Here is a 27815-nt window from a genome sequence, read left to right on the forward strand (position 1 = left end):
ATGGCAACAATATTTGACATGGGGTGTTTATTTTTCTGTTCAGCATAAATAAATCTATACATCTGTTTAAACAAATGAACCTTCTGAGGGCTATTTCACAAAAGTAGGTTTAAGAAATCCAGGATAAGAGATGAAGCCAGGCTTGACATAGCGCCATCAGTTCATCCTGGCTTTATCCATTTCAGTCACACTCAGGAGGTGTGACTATGTCGAACCAGGCTTAAGTAAATCAGGTGAATGCACATCCACAGATTTCTCCAACAGACCATGAGATTGATCAAAGTCACTGATACTAGATAAATTGCGTAGGCCATATCTCACTCATAACAAACATCTTTTATTGAGGATTATGAGGAACAGAAGCACATCATATTAAAGAAAGAAAAATGCTGCATTAAATGCATAGTTAGCCTAAAACATACATCTCCAAACCATTCTTAACTAAAAAAAACATTATAATCACACCTGTTATTTTCTCAAATAAACCTAATAAATTAACTGTGGAAGTCAGTATTAAAACATTTTGAACCTGACAGTGGATTCATTCATGTTGCTATTTTTTTGTTCCACATCTTATCTATATTTATACAGAACAAATATGACAACAAGTCAAGATTAAATATAAGATCATCTGGGAAGTATGTGGGTACAACGTTGACTACTATGTGCATGGGACTTACTAATAACTTAGAAGACATAAGACATATATCATCTTTAAATAGTTTTACTTATGGTTAACTTCATGTTGAGTTGATGCTTTTGTTTTGAAGAAACAATTTCTTGTTTAACTGTTTAACCGGTGAAGGCAGCTTACTGGCAAAGACAAGACAGAAAATAAATTGTTAATACAAGTATGTATCATGTAAATAAATCCTCGTTTTAAATGTTTGATTTAAACTGTATAGTTGTTTAATTATGCCAAAAATAAAGTCAGAAGTAAAAGTTATTTTAAGTTAAGTTGAAATTAATCAGTAAAGTATGTAAAGTATGCAACAACTAATATGGCTTGACCTGATTTTTTCTAATCCCCACAACACTGTCTATTAAAGGTTAGTGTAAAACTAGAACAGCGGTCCTCAGAAACACAACCAAACAGCAACAGTTCATATGGGTCATTTTAGCTTGGTCTGTAGCATGCTAGCTGCACAGGATAAACCGGGTATCTTATGTGCCATTGCTTTGTAGAAATCAAATTGAGGCTTAAATAAACCAAAATAAATACCGGTTTAATTTGCTGCCCTGGTTTAGTGAAACAGCCCATTAGGAATTACAACTTCCTAATGGGAAGTTGTAATTTCTCATTAGGAATGGGAAATTGTGGTTGTTTTGAAGCAATCTGATTGGCTGACTTAAGTTTTATATTTGTGCTACACTGACCCCTATGGGTTTGGCTTGTTTAAAACTGCACTCAGTTTCTAATCCCTAAGTCTCTCAACACCTACTGGAAACTGATCTAAACTGCTTTCCAGCAAAAAATGTGTAAAACATTGAGGTTCTTTAGAATTTCTGGTTGACAGAATTTTGTCAAATTTATACAGTGGTACTGCTCAGTTAGGAGCCCTGTAGTGGTAACATCTTCCAACTAGATATTCTTGGAGTCCACAGTTTGATTCTGGAGTGACTTTTTCACTACAAGAAATAGATAGCTTTTGGTTTTATATGGAGAATTCAAGATGGGAGAAAACTAAAAAGAAAATGTAAGGAAGAATAATGTGAATACTGGAGATTATTAGAGCAAACTGGGTTGGGGGTAATTACAAGTGGCCTCGCCTTCCTCAGAATGGATTAGATAGAGATTGATACTGTAACAGTGCTTTCATTTCAGTTTCATTTCATCTGTCCGTGTGTGTGCATGTAGTCGTCCGTGTGTGTGTGTACGGGGCGGGGGCTTCTGCCTTTTTAATACATTTTCTGTATGAATGAGGATGTGCATATGGAAGTGCATTAATGGGTAAATGGTTTACAGGGAAGGTCGGTGGATAGGATACAGCAGAGAATCAATCATAGCAGTGAAATGAGGTGAGGAGAAAGATGGAAGCAGCACATTTGGCTGGAAGTCTGAGAGAAACAAAAAAAGCAGTTTAATTTTGGGATGGTGCTTTGTCAAAGGCGAGACAGTAGCAGAAAGCTGGAGGGGGCTCGACTCTTCTGTGTTCACATGACATCAAGTGGAGAAGCTGGATTTTATAAATGTAGGAGTTTCTTAGAGAAGGCATTTTGTAGAGTTAATATTTTTATATATACATTTAGTTCAATGTTCGAAACTCTTGTAGCGATTTCACTTTGTATGAAAGATGTGTCGTTACTGTTTCTTCCAAGTTGAATATATAGCAGCAAAGTAAAACTGAGATAGCTACCTTGTAGAAAATGTTCTGTATGAGTAGCCCTCAGTGTTTTACATAAAATAGGATCATATACCATATGAGAAGTGATTGCTCAGTATTGGGTTTTCATGTGATAACCTTAAGGCTGGATATCTTGAAAATGTGTTATTTTAAAACAAGTGAAGAAAAATAACTTATATTAAATTTGATGTATGTTTAATTATTCTAGCAAATAAAACTACAACATTTTACTTTTTGGGAGGTTAAAGGTCAGGTTAGAAGTTGGCCCCCTTCTAACCTAAAATGCTGATTAATAAGTCAGCATTTTTACAAATGAGGTGTTCTTGCCAACTGCATGAATACACAAAACCAGAAAAAACCCCATCATAAACCAACCACAAAAAAAAGCCATGTTTAAAGTTCCATAAAACACAGTTTCTGTGTGGAATGGCGTTCTGCATAAATAATTTAAAATGTTCCTGTTATAGCAGTTATAGCACCGACGAATATAACATTCATCAGTGGATAGAGCCTTACTAACCCTTCATTCACCCTAGTTAAATGAATTGGTTCATTTTGTCAGTCATTTAAACCTATCATGCATTGTCATTTGTATTTTCTACCATCCTAATAATTCTTTGCTCTTTAAAATTAAACATAAAGAGCTGAAAAATGTTTCTCTCTTCTTATAACACAACTTGCAAAGTCAAACATCACATTTCAGTATAAAACTAATTCTACTCAGCTGTACCACTTTGACAACCATAATTAAGCAGCAAGCTATTATGACTAATCTGGTAATAAACAAATAGTTAGACAGGAGATAAAGCTTCTTTGTCAGAGCCATGATGATTTGGGTGTTTGTTTATTAATCACTGTTGCCCAGTTAGTGTCAGTTTTTACCTGACAGTATCTACTTTGGTGTACAACTCTGAGACGAAGGTTAACGAGAGGCTACATGTTTAATAACCATCATAATAGACACACGTGAAAGCACAATGAGGTACAAAGTGGGAAAAACTTTTTCAAATACAGCAGACAACCAATCAATATTTGACTAATCAGATATTTTCACTTTATTTAAATAATACCAACCACACAAGACTAATGCTGCTTAATGTTTAGATTATTTTCATTCATACACAATCTATTTTTATATTCTATTTATATTTAAAGCATAAAAATATTTTGACACAAATTTAAAAATGAAAGTTCCTGGTGTGTTTTGTTCTGCTGATTGTTTGAAACAATCTGCTGATTGTTTGAAACAATCAGCAGAACAAAACACACCAGGAACTTTAACTGAAAAAGCATTAACTGAAATCATTCAACAGTAGAGTGTGGGCGTAATATAAACATACCTGAAAATAGTCTTTATAAACCATCATATTAGCTTTTGATTATGGAATGCAGATTGGTCCCATTAAGTAAACTGCAATCTTTAAAAGTGTTCTTGAGGGAATTTCATCAACACAATAGTCTGAGTTTAGAAAAATATATAGAGAAAAATCTCAGCTTGTTCCTCTTTTATGTTCCCTTCCAGTGTGAGAGATTGCCTTCAAAATTAGTTTTCTGTTGCAGTGGTAATATATGGTCATATAAGCAGATTATATGCTTTTACTGAAAATGAAGAAACAAGTGAAAGCAAGTTGGAAGCTTATATACTTAGTTTATCTGTAGCAATCTTCCTCAGCTTCATCCTACAAACCCTGTTCTACTGATGAAACATCAGAGGTTTTGTTGCAGAAAACACATGTGGTATGTTTTATTTTGTCCCCTCATCTGTCTGCTAAAGTCTATTTAGCATACACTTTTTCACACTTGGCTCCATTTTATAGAATTTTATGCTCTAATCTATTGTTGACTTTACCCGTACATGTCCTCTAAACTCAGGAGACCTTGAGTATCTTCTCACCTGGATGGAATGTTCTCCTTAACAAAGATGCAGAATCTTTTTTCTCTGTGTCGTCATCATTACTGTAGGATTAGTACTTCGTTCCATGATTAGTTTTACAATGAAGATAAGGTTTAGGGCTGCCATAGTGAACTCTAATCCCATCATAGAGAAACAGGATTAAGACTTTGAAGAACTGAGTTGATGTCACACACCATTTCAGTAAGATCCCTGTTTTTATACACTTAATTATTACTGATTCAGTGCCTAGAGGAGGTGGCTCGCCAGCCAGTGCTCCGCTCACTGGAAACCAACCACTGCAACACTATTACTGCTTTCAGAGCTTTTTAAAGTTCCTAAATTTAGGACGTATTACTTATGCAGGCACATAGTGGCATTTTATAGCACAAACTGTATTATCATCAGTTGTTTTGAAAATGCTGTATATATCTTAAACAACTTGTAATAAATTTGACTTTGCATCACTGGCATATCTGATGCCTTGAAATTGACCTCTGTCTCTTTAAGTACCTCTGACCCTTTTTTATGCTTCCCCTTCATCACATCATCACAGCAATGTTGCTCCTTTCTTTGGCGTGTTGCAGTTTGTATGATGATATCAGAAGACTCACAGTTTCACCAGGTTTGCTAATTGCTGCTGCTAGTCTGCAGGGGCTGTGTGTGGAAGGTGTAAGGAGTGTTGGGTTTGGCAGGGGTTCAGCTGGAGAATCAAAGCAGCACTCCAGCCATGGTTTTTTGATTAGGGAATAACATTATAACTTGATATAATACTCAAAAATGTTAATTTCTCATAATATCTACACACACACCTAAGCCCTTTTAAAGAGAAAAGCCTCTTCAGATCAGGACCTGACGTTCTGATAACTCTTGAGCTCCTTTCATTTTATACTTTACATCCTGTATCCTGTATATGTATAATCCCCAGTACATATATCGTTGCAAGATTCTCATTAAATATTATGTTTAGAGAAAGTTAGTTCTCACTACACAACCAACAGCTTTAATGCCGGTTTTAATGATTAAAGTGGCTCATTAAAAAAAGGGAAATATTTCTTTTATTTTCCTTTATGTACAAATTAGTGAGTTTATAGTAATTAGAACAAGTAAATTTTGGTTAAAATAAACCCTCATTCAATAAAATTCTGAAATCAAAGCTAATTTTAAAATTGTTCTTTTTTTATTAATGCAATTTTATTTGTATGATTTCCCCTTAGATATGCTTTTCTCTGTATGAAAGCAGCATAGTGGAGCACAGTGACTCATCTCATTAGTGGCAGCGCTACAGATGATACATGACACCAACAAACAGTCTGGCCATTTGTAGTTGGAAGGAAGCTCTGAAGAGAGGATCCAAAGGCAATTTGTGAGAAAAAATACAGAAACGATGAAGACTCAAATGTTGACATGCGTTCATTGAAGATGCTGAGTTATTTTACAGCAGACACACATGCATGCCATCACACATTCGTGACTCATTCTTTTTAATTTGAGTGCTAACAGTCTGACACATTCAGGGCCAAAGGATTGAAGCCAAACGGCTGTTTCTGTGTCTCCACACAAAGACGCCTTTTGTATCTGGGGGTGTGTGTGTGTGTGTGTTTGTTTGTCGGCGTGTACTTCTATGAGCACTCGTGTATTAAATTAGCACACTGCACCTGCTCCTGTTACTGGTAAGCTTCTCTCACCTGTGTGTTGTCTCTGTGGTCCTGTGTATTTCATGTAGATCTGATTGGTTTACTTGGCATGTTTATCTAACCAGCCTTGTTCATTTCTGGGTAAATTAGTCATTTTACACTTTAATGTTTTGTCTTATTTCACTATCCCTCTGATGCGTAAGTGGATCTTTTTTGACCCAGTGAGCTCTTTTTTTTTCAATATCTTTGTAATGAAAAGTTTCCATCACTTCATATTCCAGCTATTCTGCAAAAAAACATGTTACTGATATCATGTAATTAAAATTTTTAATTTACCTTTTATACATTTTAAGAAATAGCATGTTTTTAATTACTACCATATTCTTCTTGTAAGTGGGTCAAAAATTATCCCCAATCATTTCCTCTGGAATTTAATGGAAATCTTTATCTCTTACCAACTGTGACTGTCAGGAAAACATTGTTTGTGAACCATACACACCGAATCCTAAGTTTCACCCCTGAATAATAATATTTTACACAGCAAAAACTCTTACATATAAGTATTATCTTTATTTTTTAACCTCACAAATGTGTGTGTGCATGTGCACTTGCGCGTGTGCAGGGGTGCGCGCGTGTGTGTGTGTGTCAATCATGAGTACTGTGACAGTGTTATTGTCACGAATCAACATATTAGCCTACATTGAAGTTAGCTAACACTAGTTATCTAACCAAGCTAACTAATATTACTGCCTATGTTATAGGCAGTAATATTAGCTAAAATATAGGCAGTATATGTGTGTGGGTGTCTGAATGTGTCTCTCTGTGTGTCTCACAGTCTGGATGAGAAAACCAACAGAGAGAGAATGTGTTGAGTGAGATCAAAACCTGTCGATCAATGTGTTCAAGGTTCTTTTTTTATCATCTCAATAAATAAAATAAAAATTCATAGCTATATAAACAAATGCAATAATAAATGAGCCGGAAAAGGGTAGAGTGCGTTCTACAGGTCGGGACGGATGTCCTGCCCCAAGTGGAGGAGTTTAAGTATCTGGGGATCTTGTTCAGGAATGAGGTAAAAATGGAGCAGGAGATCGACAGGCGGATTGGTGCAGTGTCTGCAGTGAAGCCGGCCCTGTACCGGTCTGTCGTGAGAGCTGAGTCAAAAACCGGAGTGGTGATTGTTGCTGTTGTAGTAATTCTTCCTGAGTTGGAATAACACATAAAATTGTTTAATTTATTGGTTCAGTCAAAATTTCTGAAAGTTGTCAGCAAGTTTGATCTGACAAAGCTGATCATGTCTTTGAGCTAAACCTGCTAAAGATGACAATCCTGACTCAGGAAGGAGGTCTGTCTAACACTCCGTTCCAGTTACCTCGGAAATCGTAACACTGAGTTGGGTTGACGTCACACCCGAAGTAACAGGGTCACTTCCCTGACGTCATAGTCAGGGAAGTCGGGATTTAAACATGGCGACGCCCACGTAGACATTGTTCACAATACCTTTGACAAACTTTGCTGTGAGCTTTACTTTTCATGAACTTTTAATTTGTTCAGTTTAGAACTGTAGTCACTGAAAGTAATTTAAATATTAGCTGCACTCACACAAGTGTGTCTTGTTAAAAAAACATGTTTCCACCACAGCTCACTACTGTTGGTGCGAGGAGCGGCCATATTGACCACCTAAGTTGACCTCTATGTTGAAGCTTTGGAGCAGCAGCTCTTGTCCAACTTCTTCCAGATGATGAGCTCCCTAACCTTATCTGACCCCAGCCACACTGTAGAATAAGCTCATTTCAGTTGGTTATATCCAGGATCTCATTATTTTGCCTATTACTTTTTTTTCTTGGATCTAGCTGTTGGTTGGTTGTGGACCAATAAATTCTGAGCTTCCCACCCATCCATTAATGCTGCCGGGTTGAATGTAGTCACTCGCCTCACCCAGGCCCCCCTGGGTAGACCGGGGGCAAATATATCCGTTCTCATGCCTTTCTAATGAAAAATAGCTCCAGTGTGGATTTTGCTGTTGCTCTAGTTTTGAAAAATGTGTTTATGCACAAGTACAATTTTCCTCTCTATATCACAGCAGCCATTTAACTGGTCCTTTATTATTGTGTTGCTCTCTAAGTATATGTTGAAGCTGAGTGTTTGATTGAGTAGTGAGTAGTGATTCAAAGGCTTGCTTCCATGCAGCTTTTTTTGTTAGACCAAACGATAGTGATTCTGACCCTCACACACTGGGCGCCATCTCTGCAAGCAAAATTAGGAACTCCATGAAGCCGCCAGTATCTGATCACACTGTGGGTTTTACATTTTCTTCTTTTTCTGTTTTTTTTTTTCTCCAAAGTTAGATTGCTGTTATTTTGTGGCCAAAGAACAAACTGCTTGTCCTCCCAGAAATCGGGGTTTGGCAAATAAAGAGTACGGAAAAAAGAGATGGAATAAACACCAAGCTGTGCTGACCTAAATGTGGCTCTCATTAACATGGCTCGCACACGAGAGGACAAGCATGAGCCAAGAAATGGCCTCCTGCTCCGTCGACTCCCTCTTTTTTCTCTCTCATGTCAAAGAAATGTGTTCTCTGCCCCATTCTCTTGGGTTCCCTTTATGCATTCTCTCATTTTTCTTTTCTTTGTCTCCAGTTTCACTCACCCCTGCTTATTTTCTTCCTTCGCTCTGTTTTCCTCACTATTCCTCAGCTGAGAAGGCCCACTGTTTACATATGAAAGATTTCACAGAGAAGTCTGAGAACAGCCAGAAAACCAATGTTACTCCATAGCAATAAAAAAATATATTAACAGTAACATTTGCTCCTGAGATGCTATTGAATGCTGCTTTCCTTCATGTTATTTCTGTAAAGCTGAGGTTGTAACTTTTCCCATTATACATGCCGTGCAATGTAATGTTCGCAGCCTGAAAAGTGATTCAGCGTTAACACGCATATTAACGCCGCCTGACCTACTTTTCTTAGCATCGATAGGAAAAAGACCAAACCAACAGCAAAATAATGAAAGTGTCAGCACTGCAGTCCCCCTCCTATCAGCCCAAATAATAATGCGATGAGCAGAAAGCAAGACAGAATGAAAGCAGAAAAACGGGGCTGTAACAATTTTCCACTCAGCTGGAAGGCTTCTGAGGTCTCAGCAGTCAGAGCATCCAAACAGGCCATTAACATCAGAGTCTGATAGAATCATACAGAGCACAGAACAAACGTGGTCTTCTCCTGCCTGTCAGGGACAAATGGAAAATGAAAAGACATGAAGGAGTTTGGGGGAAACATCTGTCCTACATGTTGCTGTTTATCCTAGTGGACAATTTATTTCTCTGTTTTCACATGTTTGAGTTACTTCAGATGAATAAGTGTTTGTGTTTGGTCAGGGACAGACGGGAGGAGAGCGAGCACCTCTCCAGGGATTACTCAGCACATTCATCCGAAGGCTAAATGAATTATTTCATTACCACCTCCATATTTATGCAATTCTTTTTTCATTTGATAAATTGGTTGTGTGCCAAAAATACATTTAGGAAATGGAGCCACTTTCAAAACACCAAAAAGATATGACTGAAACAATTCAAGCTGCTACAACTTAACAGCTTTACAACAACACTCTGTGCTTCTGCAATGCTTATTATTTAACATTCCCTTTTGAAGTGTCTCTTCTGATTGTTTCTGTCTGTTTGCATACATTAGATCTCAGCTGAGCGAGTCGTCCTACTGCAGCATCTGGGGACACACAGAGCCATCTCTGTCCACCCCAGCACAGTCTGAAATGCAATAAAAACCCTGAAATCAAACCAATAATTCACACCATATTAATTCTTAGTTTTTGTTGTCAAAAGGCCAACCTCTGTTACTCCTGACTGTGTGTGTCAGGGCTGATAGCACTCTGGTGCTGTACCGGACCTCTGGCATACGTGTGAGAAAAAATAAAAGATTTATCAGGTATTTCTCTGAATATAATAGGGGGAAGAGCATGGGAGGAGGGGAGGTGTGAGGGAGGTTTGGTTTGTGGGATGAAAGTTTGGCTGGAGACTGCAGCTCCACGGCAGAGCTTTGGGTAAATACATTGTATGAGCAAGTGTTTAGGCACCCCCGAATGGTTGCCAGGGAAGATTCAAGTATTTCTTAAACATACATAAAAGAACCAAGGCAACACTCCAGGTATGTTTTTGATGAGGGAATAACATCATATGATGTAAAGCTCAAAAAAGTTAGACTTACTTTATACCTCCCCTTTTAATAATATGTCACATACTTAGCAACTCATCTTCACCTGTTGGGAATGGAAACATTTTTTTTTTCTCCCCACTATCAGCCCTGCTGTGTGGAAGACGGGACAGGGCTTCCAGCAACAAAATTGTGATTTTCAGCAAAACCACCATAACCAGTTTTTCTATTACATCTGTTGTGCTTTATAACTTGTTTAGAGTCACCCCAAACCTCATGAAACTGTGTACTGTTGCACACTTGGAATACATTTTGCTGTCACAGACCTCTGTTTTTAATCATATTTGGAGCAGAGTGCAGACACACAACAGATGTTTCAGCATGTCTGCTTCTATCAAAACTTAAAAATGGTTCATGATCTATATTCCTGAGAGGTTCTTGTTGGTTTTATTAGTTTTTAAAAGATGCTGCAAAAGCTGAACCTTTTCCGCTTGGGAAATGTGGTTACATCTATTTCTGAGCTGTGATCTGGAAGTGTTACTCAGCATTTGATCTGTGGACCTCACAGCTCTGGATGGAGCATAAGGATGCAACAGTTTAACGTAGTTGTGCCACACTGTTAAGATTGTTTCAAAAACAATAAAAAATTGAAGAACTGGAACCTCAAACGGAACTGACTTTAGACTATATATAAGGATTGCAGTGGAAGGCATACAGTGTCTAAAAACTATTCAACACCTGGATGTTTTACCCCTTTATTACTTTTGTAAATCAGTCATGGTTAAAAGAAATTGCTATTTTTGATTAACAAAAATACAAAAAAACATTTTAAGTATAAACTGATTTCTACGAAATAATGACAAAAATATGTACCATAAGATGAGTGATTTGATAAATACTGTCCCCTTCAGTCAGTATTCAGTAGCTGCTCCTCTGAATGCAGTCAGTCAGTGTGGATCTCAGTCAGGATGCTCATCTGGACTTTTCCTCCATTCTTCATGATAAACTCTTCCAGTTCTGTCAGGCTGGGGGGATTAGCTGTGAATAGCTCTATTTGAGTACAGTCATAAATTCTCTCAGACTGAGGTCTGGGCTTTGACTGGACCACTTCAGAACAACCACCTTGTTGTCTTCAAACCATCTCTGTGTAGCTTTAGCTGGAAGCTTTGGCTCGTTTTCTTGATGGAAAATAAATGTTCTCTGAAGCTGCAGTTCTCCTGAATTTAAGAAACAAATTGTCCTCCAGGATTTCTCCTACAGAAACTACTCTGAATAGGTTTTACTACCATAACAGCAAATTCTGTGAAATTCTGTATGTCTTATTGGGGTTTCCATTTTCTTTGTAAAATTCTGCGAATCTGTCCAGTTTTCTGCAGCACATAAATCACAGGATCTATAAATAGTCTAAAAACATATCTTTACTACTAAAGACATACAGAGCACTCATCTGTTAGGTGTTAATGGACATACTGTATTTATTAATTCAACAATTTTTCAGTTTTATTTTGCAGGTGCAATAAAACCTGTGATTAAAGATTTTTGTTTCTCTGATATAGTTTCATTGTCATTATGCTGTCAAGAGAGATTTATTTTTTTTATGCCTAAAGTTTGATCTGATACTTTCTATTCAACAGTACTTATTTTGTGTCCCACAGCATTGCATAGCACATCTGTCATTCAAGCTATCCAACAAAAGGATCTTATTTAGTCCATTATTATGTGCTATCTTAACTAGGGGTGTCCTCATACAACTTTTTTCATGTATGATCCAGTACAGATATTGAAGTATTGGCCGATACTGATATGATACGATATCAGCGATATCAGTGTGAATTATATTTTTATTTCCTATTTTGTAGTGTGGAATGCCAGAAAAGGCTTGATCAAATTGACATGATATCCAATAAATTCTGATACTCGTTTTTTGGCTGATGTTGAGCTGATTTTACTGTCTGTTTTGCTTTTTGTTATGCACACAGATGGAAGTGATTTTTAGATGGAGCTATCAATTTGTCAAGGTCCTACAAATAGTTTAGTGTACTCTGTACTCTGTGTTCAGTCGAGACAAAAACCTCACGTTGATTTTACAAATGTACAAGGACTTGGCTCCAGATGGGATTTAAATGAAAAGAAAAGCAGCATGGGTGCTGAAAAAATATTCACAAACACAGAGGAAAATCAATTAAAATCCATATTCTAGACAGATAAATAAATCCAGAAATGTAAGTTGTCGAAGCTGAATAAAGTACAGTTTTGAAAGAACAAAGGCTCACTAATTTATTATCAACAAATCCGTTTTCATTCCAGTTTCCCAAAAGTTTTATGAATCCATAAAAATATTTTTATAAATCTCATAACTGTTAGATGATTTAACATTTCAATCAAGTTCCTGTATGATGAGGCTGGAGAACTTTCACCATATGGATGGATCCCTTTAAAGTTCTGTTGGAGGTTTTTCCAAAACCTGACCAGCTTTACCTGAGATGACATATTAAAAATTATTCACATCTGCCTTTAATTGTTCAGTACTTTAGAAAGGCAAATAAGTAAAATTAATGGAATTAATATGTTTAAAATGTATAACTCCTTTAAAAATGAGGCTTTCTCAACCAAACTGAAAATTATTTCAGTTTAGTAAGCTACTTTATATAGACTTATAGTCTATATAAAGTAGAACTGAAATCCTTTGGTCTGAATTCCTCATTATTGTAACTCCACAGACTCCTTGCTTCTGAGGTGTGTTTGTATTTTTTTAATGTGAATGAGCCATTTCAAGCCCCGGAGCCCACTAGACCCCATTCAGCTATTTTTGTAGTTTGATAAACAATTATCTACCAGCAGAGAAACTTTTTATTCCAAAGTTTCTTAAATATGTGTTATGACCTGTCTAGGCCAGATCATAACATGAAAGATTCATCCTCCTCAAAGCTCAAGCTGTCAACACAGACAGTTTTGAAAATCTTATAACGTTATTTATTTAAAAAATGCATTTTGGATGACTTCAGAGGGAAGCTTTTTCTTGATTATTGTGAAATAATTATTTGGTTTAAATTGCAGCGTTAAGTAAAAACTCAATTCAATATTAATAAACTTAAAAACAATCTTTAGACATCTTGTCTCTTGTTAAAACTTCATGAACTTTAATTTCTGAGGTAAAACCGATACAATTTTCTTGTTAACTTAAATTACTTTTTCAAGGCAGCAGGTGGACTTTTATTTTCAAGTTAAACCACCTTCAAATGTTTTACAGTGCACACATCTAGACAAAAATATATGAATATATGCTATTTTAGTAAAAGTTTTCAATGTGTTACTCAGAGTATCTACCCACCCTGTCCTCTGCTGTTATGATCCTTCCTGGAACTCAACAGAACATTTCTGTATTTAGAGCCAATCATGAGCTCCTACAGTTCGTGATCTGACAGGGAAGTTTTGACTCTCATTTCTGGTGTCCAGTTTCACATCACTCACTTTTGGAAAATAGAGCTTGAACAAGTATTTTTCAGATCATCTTGTTTCACTACTTTGGGTCATATGATCTGCAATAAACAGGAACAATCCACGAGTTCATCTTCAACCCAGTGTGTTGCTTTTACAAACCAAACATACAAAATTTCATTATCTAAAAGAAAAACAACCTTTATTAGCTGCCACTGCATAACTTAAACATTGGCCTACCCAAGATCTAGAAGGATAATTTTTACACTGTATTCATAAAGTATGTGATAATATGTTAAGGTTTATATTTAGGGTTTTCTTTGTTTAAATGAAGATTCTTTTAATTTCAAACTCCAGGCTGTTCTGGAAGCTACATCTGTAATGCATCCTCTGCTTGTATTTTTGATAGTTACCAACATCTGCTGCAATGAGTAACCATGGCATCAGGACCAGTTTACATAACAAATGAGAAGCTGGTAGTGGAGCAAAATGAACTTGGAAGAGAAAAGACAAACATCCTTATGTTTGAGCTCTATGTCACCATTGGGAACTGATCCATAATCATTCAATTAATTGTGCTTTGAGTCTATATTTGGATTAATGTTGAAAATAGTAATGGTGCTTAAACTAAACATACAGTGATGGTAATTATATGATGTTATAAAGTGCATGGTTCAGAATGAAGGAAAAGATAGTCTAATCAGATATGTCTCAGAGTGTGTACGAATATGACACACACTGTGTGTCATCTCCACACAGGGCATCCATTTCAATTTAACAACTGAGTCTGGAAACAAGTTATTATTTTCAGACATAGTTATTGTCAGAACCAGTGATGGCATAGTTACTTTGAAAAAGGTACTTTAATAAGGTTACTGATTACTCCTTGAAAAAGTAACTTAGTTAGATTACTGATTACTTGATTTAGAAAGTAACTAAGTTACATTAAAAGTGACTTTTCTACAAAAGTTACTTTCGGCAGCTTCTAACAACGCTCCACCATCTGTGAAACTTACATTGAACTTTGCTAATACTGTGTTCCAGTATTGTCTGGAAAACTATAAATAGGATTTTTAGACCCCCCCCCCCCCTTCTCCCAAACATCCTCCCAGCCTCCAGGTTTTGTGTTACGGCCCTGCGTTTGGTGTCAGAGCGCAGCGCACAGCGCTCCTCCTGCGGCTCCATAATTCAGACAACAAAACTTAACATGTTCATTAAAACAGTTCAATTGATAATCAAAGTCACATACTGTAGAAGCATAGTGTTTGCTTCTTGTCAAACGTACAATTGAATGGTGCTACAGTAGTTCATAGCTTGGCTCTGGATTCTTTGATGTATGTGATTAGCCTGACTGCCATGTCTGTCTCAGTACCAGGTGGCTTCAGAGCCACAAGATCCTGAGACACATCAAACCGCTTCGCAAACAAGAGCGCATGCAGCTGTCGCCTCATGAAGGATCTGATGGAGGTTGCTGGGTAATGAAGCGACAGTGTGTTGTTTTTGCCAAGACATGGGCTTTTCTTCTGTCTGAAAGAGTTAAGATAAGCTTTTAAAATGATATCTAATGCAAACAGTTTTAGTATTTCTTTAGTGAATGTTCTAAACCAGAATACTGACTTTACTACAGTGCCTGTAACAGAAGGATGTATAGTATAACAAAAAAAAATTGTCAGAACAATAATGGTCTTGTTGCTTACTCACACAACTTAGCAACTTTCCATTAGCATCACGCTTACCTAGATGCTACAGTGGAGGTGAGTCATGCTGATCTTGATTCGGTTTGGGGAGCAGTAATGGATACCTTGCTGCCTGTGCGTCTTCATCTCATTCTTCTATTGCCTTTCACTACAGGAAATTCATTATGCCAGCTTTGACAGAGATTAATTATAGAAACACTTAATGTCATTTAGCTTTCACAATACTGTAGAAGAAAATCCTTCAAGGCACTTTTCCAGTGTTACAAAGAAGCCTAACCCTGAACTGTCTGTCCTTCAGGGTCTCTTCACCTCCACTCCCTTCACACTTCAGCCTCTTTTAAGTTTTCAAAGTGATTGCCTGTGCTTTCAATACTTCACCCGCTCACACCTTTCCTGCACCGTCTTCATGCTGCTTGAATGATTGACTGAAGAAATTGCACCAGAGTTGACAGTAGTCCTTCCAACCATTTCATGGCCTAGTTTCACCCACTTTTCACTAAAAAGCAATGAAGAAATGAATGAGCCATAAGCATTTATCACAGCAGCTGGAAGATCATTTCTTCTAACATTTATTTGCATTTTATAGTCCAGAGAAACACAGCATTGAAACTATTTGTTGAACTTTTGATTCTGACTTTTCCAAACACATCTTACTATGAACTTGAAAAAATATTAAAGTTCTATTATGATTTCAGGTGTGGTCAGCACAGAAGAACATCTTTTGCAGAATGATGACACTCAAAGAAATCTTTCACTGTCTTCACAGAGGGTGTTGTGCCAGTGGAGTGGAGCATATAAGCAGATTCCATATGTGACACACCATGGAAAAACCAGAAACAAGCTGCTAGAGTATAATGTGTAACCCTGGGGATCTCGGGGTTTTCAGTCCATTCGGGGTTTCCAGTCCATATATATATATATATATATATATATATATATATATATATATATATATATTTAATACACCTGCTATTGTGGAGAAACAGAAGATTTTCAATGCCCTCCCCATATTCTAAGCATTCAGAATAAACCAGGTGGTTCTGCACAGCTTTGATCAAATTTGTAATTTGAACCCGAACAGTTTCTCTACCATGACTTCTTCTGACCTTCTTCAACTGCATTTTTTGTTTCTTCCAATTTGGTTTCTCATATCGATGAATCTTTTCCTGTCTCTTTTCTTCCATCCTTGTGTACTGTCAGTCAATGTCTTCTCAAGCAGCTCTTTATCTCATCCTTTACAGAATTGTTTCCTCACTCATTTTTCAAGTAACTTTACCAACTTGCCATTTCTTTCATTTGCCACGGTCCATTATGATCCACCCTGTAGGCTAAAATGTATGTCTCTACGCAGGCTTCAGAGTATTACATGTTACTACAGAGGTCATATATCATTGATGCTTCATTAAAATGTAAATGCTTTGCCTATTATAACAAATTCAGCCTAGGGAATGTGAGGACTTAGATCAAACTTATTTTTGATCACCAAATGTACGGATAAAGCAGAACAAACTCAGAGAAACCTCTGAACCATCATTTTGAAGAATGATGAATGATGTAAGCCTGGGAGTTCTTGGAGAAGCAGTGAAGTGTAAAGTGAAATAGAGATGCTTTTCCGTGAGGCAAAGTAATATATTTAACCTTTTAAGCTGCTGTGAAATCCAGGTTGGTGATTTAGTTGTTTCCTTGCCGCCATGTGTATATGTCTGGGGTCAAAGATCACGGGCGCAAAGTTTCTTGGAAGTTCCTGCTGCGCGTTCGGGCTTATGGCTCTCCTCATGCTCAGCTTGATGTCTGCTTTTGCAACTTAACAGTGTATGTAAATGAGCCACTTATTGTGTTCTGATACATTTTGAATTAAAACTGACAAAGCAGAATGCAACTCTAACACACGACATGCTGCCCTAACGCTCTGGCCAGGTGTCACCTCTCCTAGCTGCAGGGTGCAGAAACACATCATCAGATGATGAACACATCACATCCAAAATATTTCTTCAGAAGAAAAATTACTTGAACATGATAAAATGTTAAGTTTGAAATATTCAGAGTCCTTAAATCATCTGCACTTAAGATTTAGATTTTATTTTATTTTTCTCCCCTAGAGAGGCATCATTTCTTTTATATTGAGGCCCCTTAAAATATATAATCAACAATAATACAAATCATCGTTATAAGTAATCCAAACCATAATCAAAAATCATAATTTATTTCATTTGATTATTTTGTTTTGTGAGAATTTTAAATCTAAAATTCAGTTCATTTGGGGTTCTGTAAACACTTTGGTAAATTCTGCTTTAAAAAGTAATTTTTTATTTTCTAAACTGTTAATCAATCATTAACTAGTCTATATTACCTTTATGGACAGTGATTTAAAAAAAGTGAACCTGTATAATGTTAAATATGATTGGGTTGGTATTTGGGTACAATGTTTGTGTTGATGCACTTATAGAAAATTAGGTCACCAAAAGTTTAGAGCCCTGAATGTCATGATCCACATCCATGTGTGTTTTTGTTGATTGTTCTCACCTGTTTCTCACCAGTTGCTCCTTGTGGTATTTAAATGTGTGCATTTCTGTTCACTTGTTGTTGGATCGTTTGTTGTTCTCTGGTTGAATTCGTCCCTGGTTCCTGTGTTCCCTCAGATTCAGTTTATTCAATTATTAACTCTTTTCAAATGCGTCTACTGATATTACATTTCAGTCCTTCACCACCACAGAACATGACACTGAATAGTTTTGTAAGGCACTGCAAAAACATATGTTGTAAGACCAATCCAACAGTAGCAACAGGAAACAATAGAAGAAAATCAATGCAAATACAAAGCTAGGTATATTTGACATCTTGATCAGCTCTGCTTTTCAAATTCTTTGCCAGCTTTGTCAGATCTCAGCATCCTGAGCATTTCTGGGATCCATACACTGTTGGACACCATTTTCACACTTTTTACCCACTCGACAGAAATGTTCTTTGATCACTAGTGTTTTTTCCAACTGTAGAAAGAGAAACTGCATCACCTAACAGTTTCTGAAGGGAAGTGATGCAAGAGAACAGGAAGCTTTTTACAATAGTTTTCTGGTCTGTCTGTCAGTTTTGTTGGCCACCTTTCATTGGAAGCCAATGAAAAACATTGAGGTTTGTGGCTGTAACATGACTAAATGTGAAAAAGTTCAACAAGAATGAATACTTTAAGAAAAGTGGACTATGGTGTGTCTAGCATTTTGTCTAACAGTGCTGCCTGACTGAAAAATTACATCTCCTCTAGAGAGCCACATTTAAGAGTATGAAATTTATGATTTCAAATTCTCAATTGTGCAACTGCTTATTTGCCCCCTTGTTTCTAGTATCAACTGTAGAAGACTGGTGAATGTGAGTATGCCTAACCTCTTCCCTTTTTTTTCAACAGGACCAGTATCCTGCCAGAGGGGAAATTGTGCTCTCATCCAGTGACCTCCAGCTGGTGCTACAAGTACAACTTAATCAGTAAGAATTCCTTCTGCTACATCCTAGATTGCTGTACTCTCAGTAGTACCCCCTTCTGCCCTCCACATGAGGACTATGAAAATGATTAAGAGATTAAACATATAGGCAAAAAGAAGTGGAAACACCAATCATGCCCCCTCATCTATCATTCTGCTTAGTTTTTGTGTCGTCTCTGCATTACTCCGTATAATTCTCAGCAAAGCTCCCTGAATCCCTGATGCTCTGTTGATAATGTCGGAGCTTCTCTGCTTCTCTGAAAGTGTCACCATGGTTTCCACCAACATCATTTGAAGATTTTCATATTTCCCTCAAGGTAGATAAAAATCACATTAAACCTGAGTCACAGCTTATGGATTTACTTGCTTCTTTGTGATAGAAGAAGGAAGCGTGTAAGCGGTCCTGCTCTGGCACAACGTGAAGCAAGGCTAATCAGGATGAACAGGCTGGTCCCATGGTGATCATGCAGAATAAGGCTCAAGGCCAGCTGAGGTTATGATGTTTCTGTGATAACATCAAGGGGAGTTCGGTCTGCTGCGTGCTCATCAGAATCAAATGTGTAGAGACTCCCTGAGTGGGCCTCTTCAAGCCTGGAGCCAGAGAGAACCTGAGTACACACTTTGTTTCTTTCATCAAATCCACAATATCACATAAAACATGGAAAGAACATGTGCAGACGTTAGTTAGGAAGTGTGTGTCTAATGGCAGTTTGATTTTAAAGTATGAAAGTCACCAGCTGAATTTACAATGGTAACAGTACACAGATTGAATGAGATGAATCAACATTTCAATGGCACTGTAACTTATTTTTATTTAGATTTCAGCTTCAAATAATCCCAAAAACAATGTAGCTGACAACAACAACTTCAGGCTCCTCTCTGACTTTCACAACATGGAAAATGTTGTAAAAGTGCAATTCGTAGATGTGATCTCTGGCCTTGTTCAAACCTGTTGTGAACATGTGTTCAGACTGATCCGGATCAGCTGGTGAAGCAGTCGGTGTGAATTGTTCCAACTGCTTTGCTCTAGTGAAAAATCACTTCAACACCCTTTCTTCTTCATTTCTTAAACCAGCGATTATATCGGCTAGTTGACACAAAAATAATTTGACTTGAGAGTGCATAGCTGAAATCTAAGAATCTATGTTTTTGAAGAAGGCAGTGTGCAGGCTCAATAAACTACACATTTTTTTAGCTTGTCTAAAAAGTTCTTTTACAGGCCTAATGCTATTTCATGTTTAAATTATTACAGTCAACTAACATGGCTTTTCCCTCTTGTTAGTTCCAGTGGTTTTTCAGAGGATGTGTTCCTTTGAGTTCCCTGGCAGCTGTACCAAATAAGAAACAGGTGTCTCTTAACACCAACTTTAGGTTGAAAAACCCAGGGGTTGAGAGAAAGGTTAAAAAGAAACAACTGTCTGCAAGAATGTTGTGTTGAAAAGCATGAGCTTCACACCAGACTTTAGTCCACTTTAATCAAAGTCTGGTTTGTTTGGCTGGACAGTCCAGTTAGTTTGGGGAGATGTGAATGCATATTCAAACTTGGATGCAGACCAAAAAAGCGAACAAACTGCAACTGAAGTCTGACTCCACTTCATTTTTGATTACATTTAGTGAAGAAGGAAGTTGCAACTGTCTTCTTCAGATGTTTTCATGTTTCCTCTAGTGGATTTTGGTGTAGCACCACCACAGATGATGCAGGGGGGGAGGAGGTCTTTCAAAAGGTTTTGTTGGTTTGACATAGTGCAGTGTTAAGGAGAACTGCAGCAGATGAAAATGGAACAAATGTTGCGATTTTGGTCCCAAGTCAAGCAGAGTCTACCGGGTTAGCAGGTGTGAAAACATCCTAAGAGCTTCATATTGATAAAAGGATACAAGGCCATGTTAGCATGCTTTAGGGTGATGGATCAAAGTACCTACCTTCCACTGGACCCTGGAAAAAAGAATCAACTGATGGTGAACACCGCTGATGGGGTCTGTAGGTAGATAGATATCTATTAGCACAGCTAGCAAGTGGCATTGTTTGTTTTTTTTCCCCTGTCCTTTGGGTCATAGGTAAAGTACTTCTAAACAATGTTGTTGTGTTTCCCTTGTCAGCTAAAGAGGGTCACTGGGGTTTCTTTCTGGATGTGTTCACCATGTTAGCAGTGTTTAAAACTCTCAATAGCAGCTCATTGAGAAGGAGAGGGACAATGTGTGTTATCGCTGTACTTCTACTAGAAGAAATGTGATAATTAGGGCAAATGTGCCACTGGGACTGGAGGAAAATACCAGTTAACATCAATTTTGATGCAAAAGTATCTTTGAATAATTAATTTTTCTAGTATTGATTATAGGGAGGTGATGATATTGATTATTTTGACAACCCTACTTCTTATTGTCCTATGCTGTATTCATACAAACATGTTTATCATTGACATTAATACACAATAAGTGGAATAATTGTGTAAATTTACAGGCATAAACCTAAATAATTTCTTGCTTTGTAAGTGCTATACATTCACAAAGGTACAACTATTAAAAGTTTTCTTCAGATTTCTTTTTTTAATGTCCAGTATTGCTATTTTCCATGTTTTCCATGTTTTCCATGTCTTCACCACTGCATGTATTTAATTTAGTGCTTAAAGGAAAGGAAAAACAAAATATATACATTTCTGCTTTTATTTTTAAGTATGTCAGTTTTGGTCCAGTATTCAACATGGCAAACACATTTTTTGCACTAATTTAAAAAACTGGCTTTAACCAAATTTTGCTAATTTTTCTGCGGGACTATAATAATACTAAGCTTATTTTAAGAAGATGCAAACTACATAGGTTTAAGGGTTTTTTTTAATTTAACAGATCAGGCTTTGCAGATTGGATGTTTTATGTTAGAATAATACAAAAGTAGAAAATCACAGTAGATAAGAAACTGCATCAGAGAAGAGCATTTTATCCTGACAGAACCCTGTGGTTTTAACAAGAAATCTGTTTTATTTTCCAACCACTCTGGCCTCCTGTAAGCTCAGTAATTCTGTGTATAATGACACCTACATGTCTTTGTTCTTTCTAATGGAAACAGTTTTGCTGTAACATAGCTGGGCAGGTTGTTGAAGCACATTGGGAATTGTGAGTTCTTGACATTGACGGAGATGAGTGAGTTTGAGATGTTTCAGAGAGTGCTACATTTAGGAATAATGCCGTTTTTCAGACTTAATAGATGCATAGGGCTTCAGTTGCTTGGAAACAGTTTGATGACTTGGTAAGAGGAGACCAATGGAAAAACTGATATAGATTGGCTGACCGACTTGAAACAGCAGAAAGCAGAAAGTGGTGGCATAAATGAACCACTGAATGATACAGAGAGGAGATGGAAATGAAAACATAGATGACTGCTGATGGTACTCAATCTGGGCAAAGGTTTCATGGGTTTTAAACCACCCGAGTATTGGTAAAGTTCAGGAGTTTGATTTGGATCAGTAAATTTAGGTCAGAGAAAGAGGCATGTTTCCTGGGTAAGTGAGCAGTCAGAAGGAGGAGTTAGTGGAAATGTTACTGGAAACAATTATTATTTTAATCTGTGGGGTCTCTGCCACTGGGAGTAGAGGAAAATACCAGGAATCAGCACTACGTTCCAGATCCAAAGGGGAAGGATGTTGTTACACAAAGCTTCTAAAAGAGAAAAATGCTTAAAAGAAAATGTTATCCAATTGTTAACAGAAAACATCACAGAAACAAAAAAAATCCTTGCTCTTATAATGAAAGGGCTGCTTTTATGACAGGCTGGTTACCAAAGAAGAAACCTGCTATTATAAAGACAAAAACATGATGGAGTCTTACTACACAGAGAAAATAAGTTGACTTTATGATCATATAATCATTACATTGGAAATTAATCAAAACATGTTTCAGTTGCTTTCTTTTGAGGCCAAAATACATATATTTGGGTTATAAATCTTCTCTGGCCTGGGAACATCTCAGGATTCCCCAGAATGAACTGGAGTGTCTTAGATCTGTTACCGCAGCAACGTAAGTTATTAAGCGAGTACTAAAAGGACATAAAGTTTGATACCTCTCGAAGTGAAAACAGAACTTAAACAATTATTACTACTATTAAAGCTATTTGTTCTGTTATTCTATGTTCATATTAACTTTATTATTCCTGAGTTTGTAACATAAAATTTCTTACCATCTGTCATAGTTTTTGGTATTTGTCTGACCCACATGAAGAGATACTCTCAGGAGACCAAAAACATTTAAAGATTTACAAAATTTATGAAAAGTGCAATGGTGAAGGCGTCAGGAGATGGGGTCCGGGTAAACCGATATGATGGAGGCAGGTGAGCCGAGGTTAGTAATGTGAATAGAGTTAAACCAAATGCTGCAAATGACACTTACTTGTATGGATGAAAAATGTCCGCCAGGGAGAGATGAGTGGGTTCAGAGGAAGATCTGGATGACTCAGAGCACCGATGAGCATTTTTTTAGAGGGTTTGTTTGATTTGATGGCCGGGAACACAGAGGAGGGTGGAACAGGTTTGAACACAGTACCGATGGAGCCGGCTGAGGGAGAAGGCTGAGGCTGCCAACAGAGTCAGCCTCAGCCTTCTCTGTGTCCAATTCTCTGTGTCAGAGTCCGATTGAATCAGGAAGTTGTTGAAGGTTTGTTGGTGGCTGACTGAATTGATGAACAATCTGGAATGGAATCCAGGTATTTGTCTGGGAAACCTTGAGACAAGAACATGCTGACCTCAGGGGGCCAAAACCTATTATTTACCCTGTTTGTAAGAAAAATTATCTTAATTTTTCTGTTAGAAAATGTATTTTCTTAAAAAATTCATTTGTAAGAAAATGATATTATTTAATTAATAAAATTAATTATTTAATTTTCTTACAAGCAAAACATGTAGTTGTCTGGAATGAGCTGGTTGAAGCAGGAGCTTCTTCTGTACGTCTGTAAATTTGGTGATTTCATCCTTAGACGATACTTTGTCACAAATGCCTTCATCACTCAGAAGAGACGTGTTCCTGTCTCAGTCAAACCTAATCTTTGCATGTTAATTTGATACTTTAATTCTCAGTATCAATTATTCTTCAACAAAGCAACTGTAAGATAACTATTTACTCATATTTGCTCTACACTAGCAGGACATAACAGAGAGGATAATAAAAAAATCCTTGGATCCTCGAAGATGACTAATTAGGTAAAGAGCACAAAGCTCAGTTTGTTTAGTAGTAAAACATGTCATAACACCATTGCTGGGGACTACACAGTGAAACACTGTTTAGTGTTTTCAATACAGTGTTAGAAACACTGTATTGAGATGATGTAAACAGCTAAATCTGCCATAAATCTAAGCTTGCATTGTGAGTTACAGACAAGTTGTAGATTTTCAGATTAAAAGCGTGTTGAAGGTAGGGCTTAAAATTCCTAAATAACAGCTTATTTGTCCTCTAATTCCCACAGACACATTTACAATCCAACTAGACATAAACTGGTTCCGTACTACACAGACAACACCAGTTACAATAAAACAACACCAAGCACTCATCATTTTCACAATATTTGACATTTGACGCCAGACATGATCGAGTGGTGGTCAGGGCTGATTGCTCCCTTTCCATTCCATGAACAAGTTCTTTTCAGTGGCAGTCAATCCCCAGGCTGTGAGTTGCCTCTGTCCTGTTGCTTTCCTGGCAAGCCAATCATTGCAAATAGCATTCCCAGCAATAGAATTTGCAATGTTCCTCAGAGTGTGTAAGCCAATGGTACCTCTCTCATAGTTATAGTTACTGATCTGAAAGTGGCCGATCAACTTGAAAATGGGTTTCTAATCAATATGAATTTGAAGCTGATAGCTAAAAATTAACCTGTTCTACTGCTGTACAGCTTACGTGAAGGGACTGCAAATGTGAATTAGCTTATGATATAATCTGGTAAAAACATGACATTTATGTTTAAACTGTACACTTTAAAGTTTATTATTATTATTATTAACCTGGGCCTGCTCTACTGATTCTAATGGCCAGATTAGATTGTCCCTGGCAGCACATAGATACTGAAATCTGATTGGACGAAATGTCAGTAATTCACACAGACATGTAGGGGAAACAGCACAGCCAAGAGTAACTTAAAAAGAGAAGTTATTTGGGATTAGGTATTAGGTAAATTTGTCACATTTAATTGGACAAACATTTTACTTTAGGTTTTAGCTTTATGGACCAGATCATGTCACTGGCTTCTGGCATGATCTGGTCCAGAGATTCCATTAAAAAAAAACAACCTACCAACTTATTTTGATTCTTGCTTTCACCAATGTTCCTGCGTATCCTGCGCTTCATCAAAAGTTATGAAGGATGGTACAACAATAATGATTAGGTTCATCCATAGGAAGGAGTATAAACATTATAATATATGCTGTATGGCTACATTCTCCCATCAATCATTTAATTTAGCGGAAAGGAACGATCTGAACTAGGCTAATTTCTACAGAAAAACCTTAAATAGATTAAATGAAAACTGCCATTTGGGAAAAAAAACTGTAACACAAAACAAAAAAAGTCATTTATTCAGTAATTGAACTGGCACAGAGTCAGCTTGTCTCTCTCAGAGGGTAACGTTACAGGAGGTGTGTGTGTGTGCATGTTTACTCAGTTTCTAAAAAAAAAGTCAAACAAATGCGTACATTACTAAAGATGAGCCAGTGAGCTGAATAATCATCGCATAATAAATATTAATAACATCAAAACTGTTTGCCTGTATTATTCAATTAGTTTACTGCTGACTGTGGAGCTCTGTCTCATAGCTTTGGTACTTCAAACACCAACACAGCTCAGGCTGTTGCTACGGCACTTAGGGACAACATTTCATTTTAATTGCAAATTTTCCATTGAATGTTCTGAGATGAATTGTAAGCTGTGTTTATGTAAATGAAAGTCTTGATTGTGGTGCCACTGCGGGATGTTGTGTGATGAAAAAGGTGATACCTGCTTTATCCTGCTTATAGTGAAGAGGAGGGCAACTGAAAACCTGTCCGGCTGAGCTGAATGTGGTGCAGCCGTTAAGGAAGGCTTCAGACTTAACAAGGATTTAATTAGGATACAAATCCTAAGAGAATCCAATTTTACAAAGATAAATTCATACTCAGCTAAATTCACACTCTCCTGGTGATAGCGTCTGTCATCAATTTCTCCACAACAACTTGGTAATTTTCATGTCTCCATATTAATTGTATTTGAAATCAGCAGCTGGCTTTGTTTTATTCATCTCTAATATGTTGGGATTTCAGTTTTAATATCTGACAGCTTCAGGGCCTGGTCCAGCTACTGTGGTGCTTTGTGGTGAGCTCAGTTTGGCTACAATTTGCCATAGTTGTAAATAATTACTTGTGTTTTTGTGCTAAAAAAATGCTAAAAGTTACAAAAAATCTGATTTGCACAAGCAGGCACAGATAATTTGGAGATAATAGCATGTGATGCTAACAGATAGGTGCAAGGACAGCCTAGTTGAATGAGTTAATTATAAACCTAGGCTAATCCATCTTTACTGTCACTGTTACTGTTGGATAAAAAAATCTATTTAAAATTAACAAGCCACTCTTAGCCTGGTGGGGGTGCAAAGCCTGGTGGCCCACCAGACATATAATTTGCTGGATGAAACCATGGACATTTCTCTGTTCCATAATTTGCTGCGTTTACTCTACTGTGTACTATACACATTGGACAAAACAACATGATGTACCCCTTGTGCGTGCGAGGGCTGAGGCAAATGATAAAAGTGATATAGATGTGGGGTCGGTTGTACCCCATTCATAAACACAAGGGGTACACTGCACTGGAAGACGTTGCATGAGTCTCATGAATTTTTGAAGGATGTGTGAGAAAAGGAATGTCCTGCAATCGTGTGACAACGCATCAACTATTGACTTCAGTCTGACTGTGCCAGGCCCTCTTCTTGATTTCTTAGGTAAAGATTAAGTTACAGCTACCTGACCAGTGGTACGTATCTGTTTACTAAAGATAAATTAGTCATGTCTAAAATGGGGGTGATAATCAAAGGCAATACCTTCTTAAGTAATATGTTTGGGGTTGGGCTCAACATGCAAAATGAAGGGTTAGATTGAAGCTTGACAATTCAGGAAGTTTATCTGGGTTCAAACACAAATCTGCACTTACCTGTTAAATTCTGCCTCCCCTGGTGAAGACCCAGGAATCATGCTCAGGAGGATGCCAATCATTTAATTTTTTCACTAGAGTCAGTTTTCTTTAATAACAATTCCAGGAAGTGATCTCTTCTGAGCTAGAAGGATGGTTGGCTCTACAGAGCTCTGTGTAAGTTTGGCAACTGTACGAAAAAGCAACTCCAGATTAACTGTTTTGTTGTTTTCTATGATGATGATCACATATTACCCTGACATCTGATCATCACGATTAGCTTGTTGTTGTCACAATAAATCTACAATCTTATGATGATGAAAAGAATTCCACAATAATGGTCAATAAAGTACAATAATTATTGCTGCATACCAGCTCTACACTACAGCTGCGTTTAGACTGCAGAATTTATCTTTAAACCCTGTTGTCTATTTTTTTTTAATGCATTTGAGTTTCGGAAGCAGTGCTGATTATGGCAGATCATCTGTATATGTGGCTAACTGAAATTGCTGACAATTAGCCACTTTGGCTAATAGCTTTTGAATTTGACATAAGCAAATGATCCTGAGCAGCATTAGGAAATACAGGAAGCTATCAAGTGGAGTTGAGATGTAGACAGTTGTTTCACAAAATTAACGTCCACTGAACGTTTGTATATAAGGTCACAGAGTGTAAGCATGTGGAAGAGAGCTGAATTTAAACAAACAGAGGACAGGTGGCTGGGTTTTTGTATCGCCTTCAGGCTCTGCAGACGTACCTGTTTGGCATGTATTGAGAAAGTGCTACTAGAGCAGCTGTGCAACCTTAAAATATTTTTGAACTGTTTTTCACCAGTGTGAAACTGTATAGGTGTGCATGTACCCTCCCCACCAGCACACTTCCCTGCATCTGCTATATGCTGAGTGCAGCTCTGTCCACCATTGTGCTCCAACCTCTAAAGACACTGTAGCCTCATCTGTCAAAATGTGACCTTCTAAAACTGACAGAGCAAGGCTTAGTCCTGCAGAGCTTTGTTACAATCTTTCATTTCACCTCA

General features: G+C 37.2%; 1 protein-coding gene across 2 annotated transcripts in view; it reads left to right on the forward strand.

Moving 5' to 3' along the window:
- LOC102218719 (disintegrin and metalloproteinase domain-containing protein 33-like) overlaps window positions 1–27815 on the forward strand; it is a 148617-nt gene that overhangs the window by 50549 nt on the left and 70253 nt on the right. For both annotated transcript variants that reach the window (XM_023345624.1, XM_023345625.1), the window contains exon 3: window positions 18574–18650. In XM_023345624.1, coding sequence (XP_023201392.1) covers window positions 18574–18650 — 77 coding nt within the window. The remainder of the gene's footprint in view (window positions 1–18573; window positions 18651–27815) is intronic.

This window comes from Xiphophorus maculatus, chromosome 14 (assembly GCF_002775205.1).
Source record: "Xiphophorus maculatus strain JP 163 A chromosome 14, X_maculatus-5.0-male, whole genome shotgun sequence".
Lineage (NCBI taxonomy): Eukaryota > Metazoa > Chordata > Actinopteri > Cyprinodontiformes > Poeciliidae > Xiphophorus > Xiphophorus maculatus.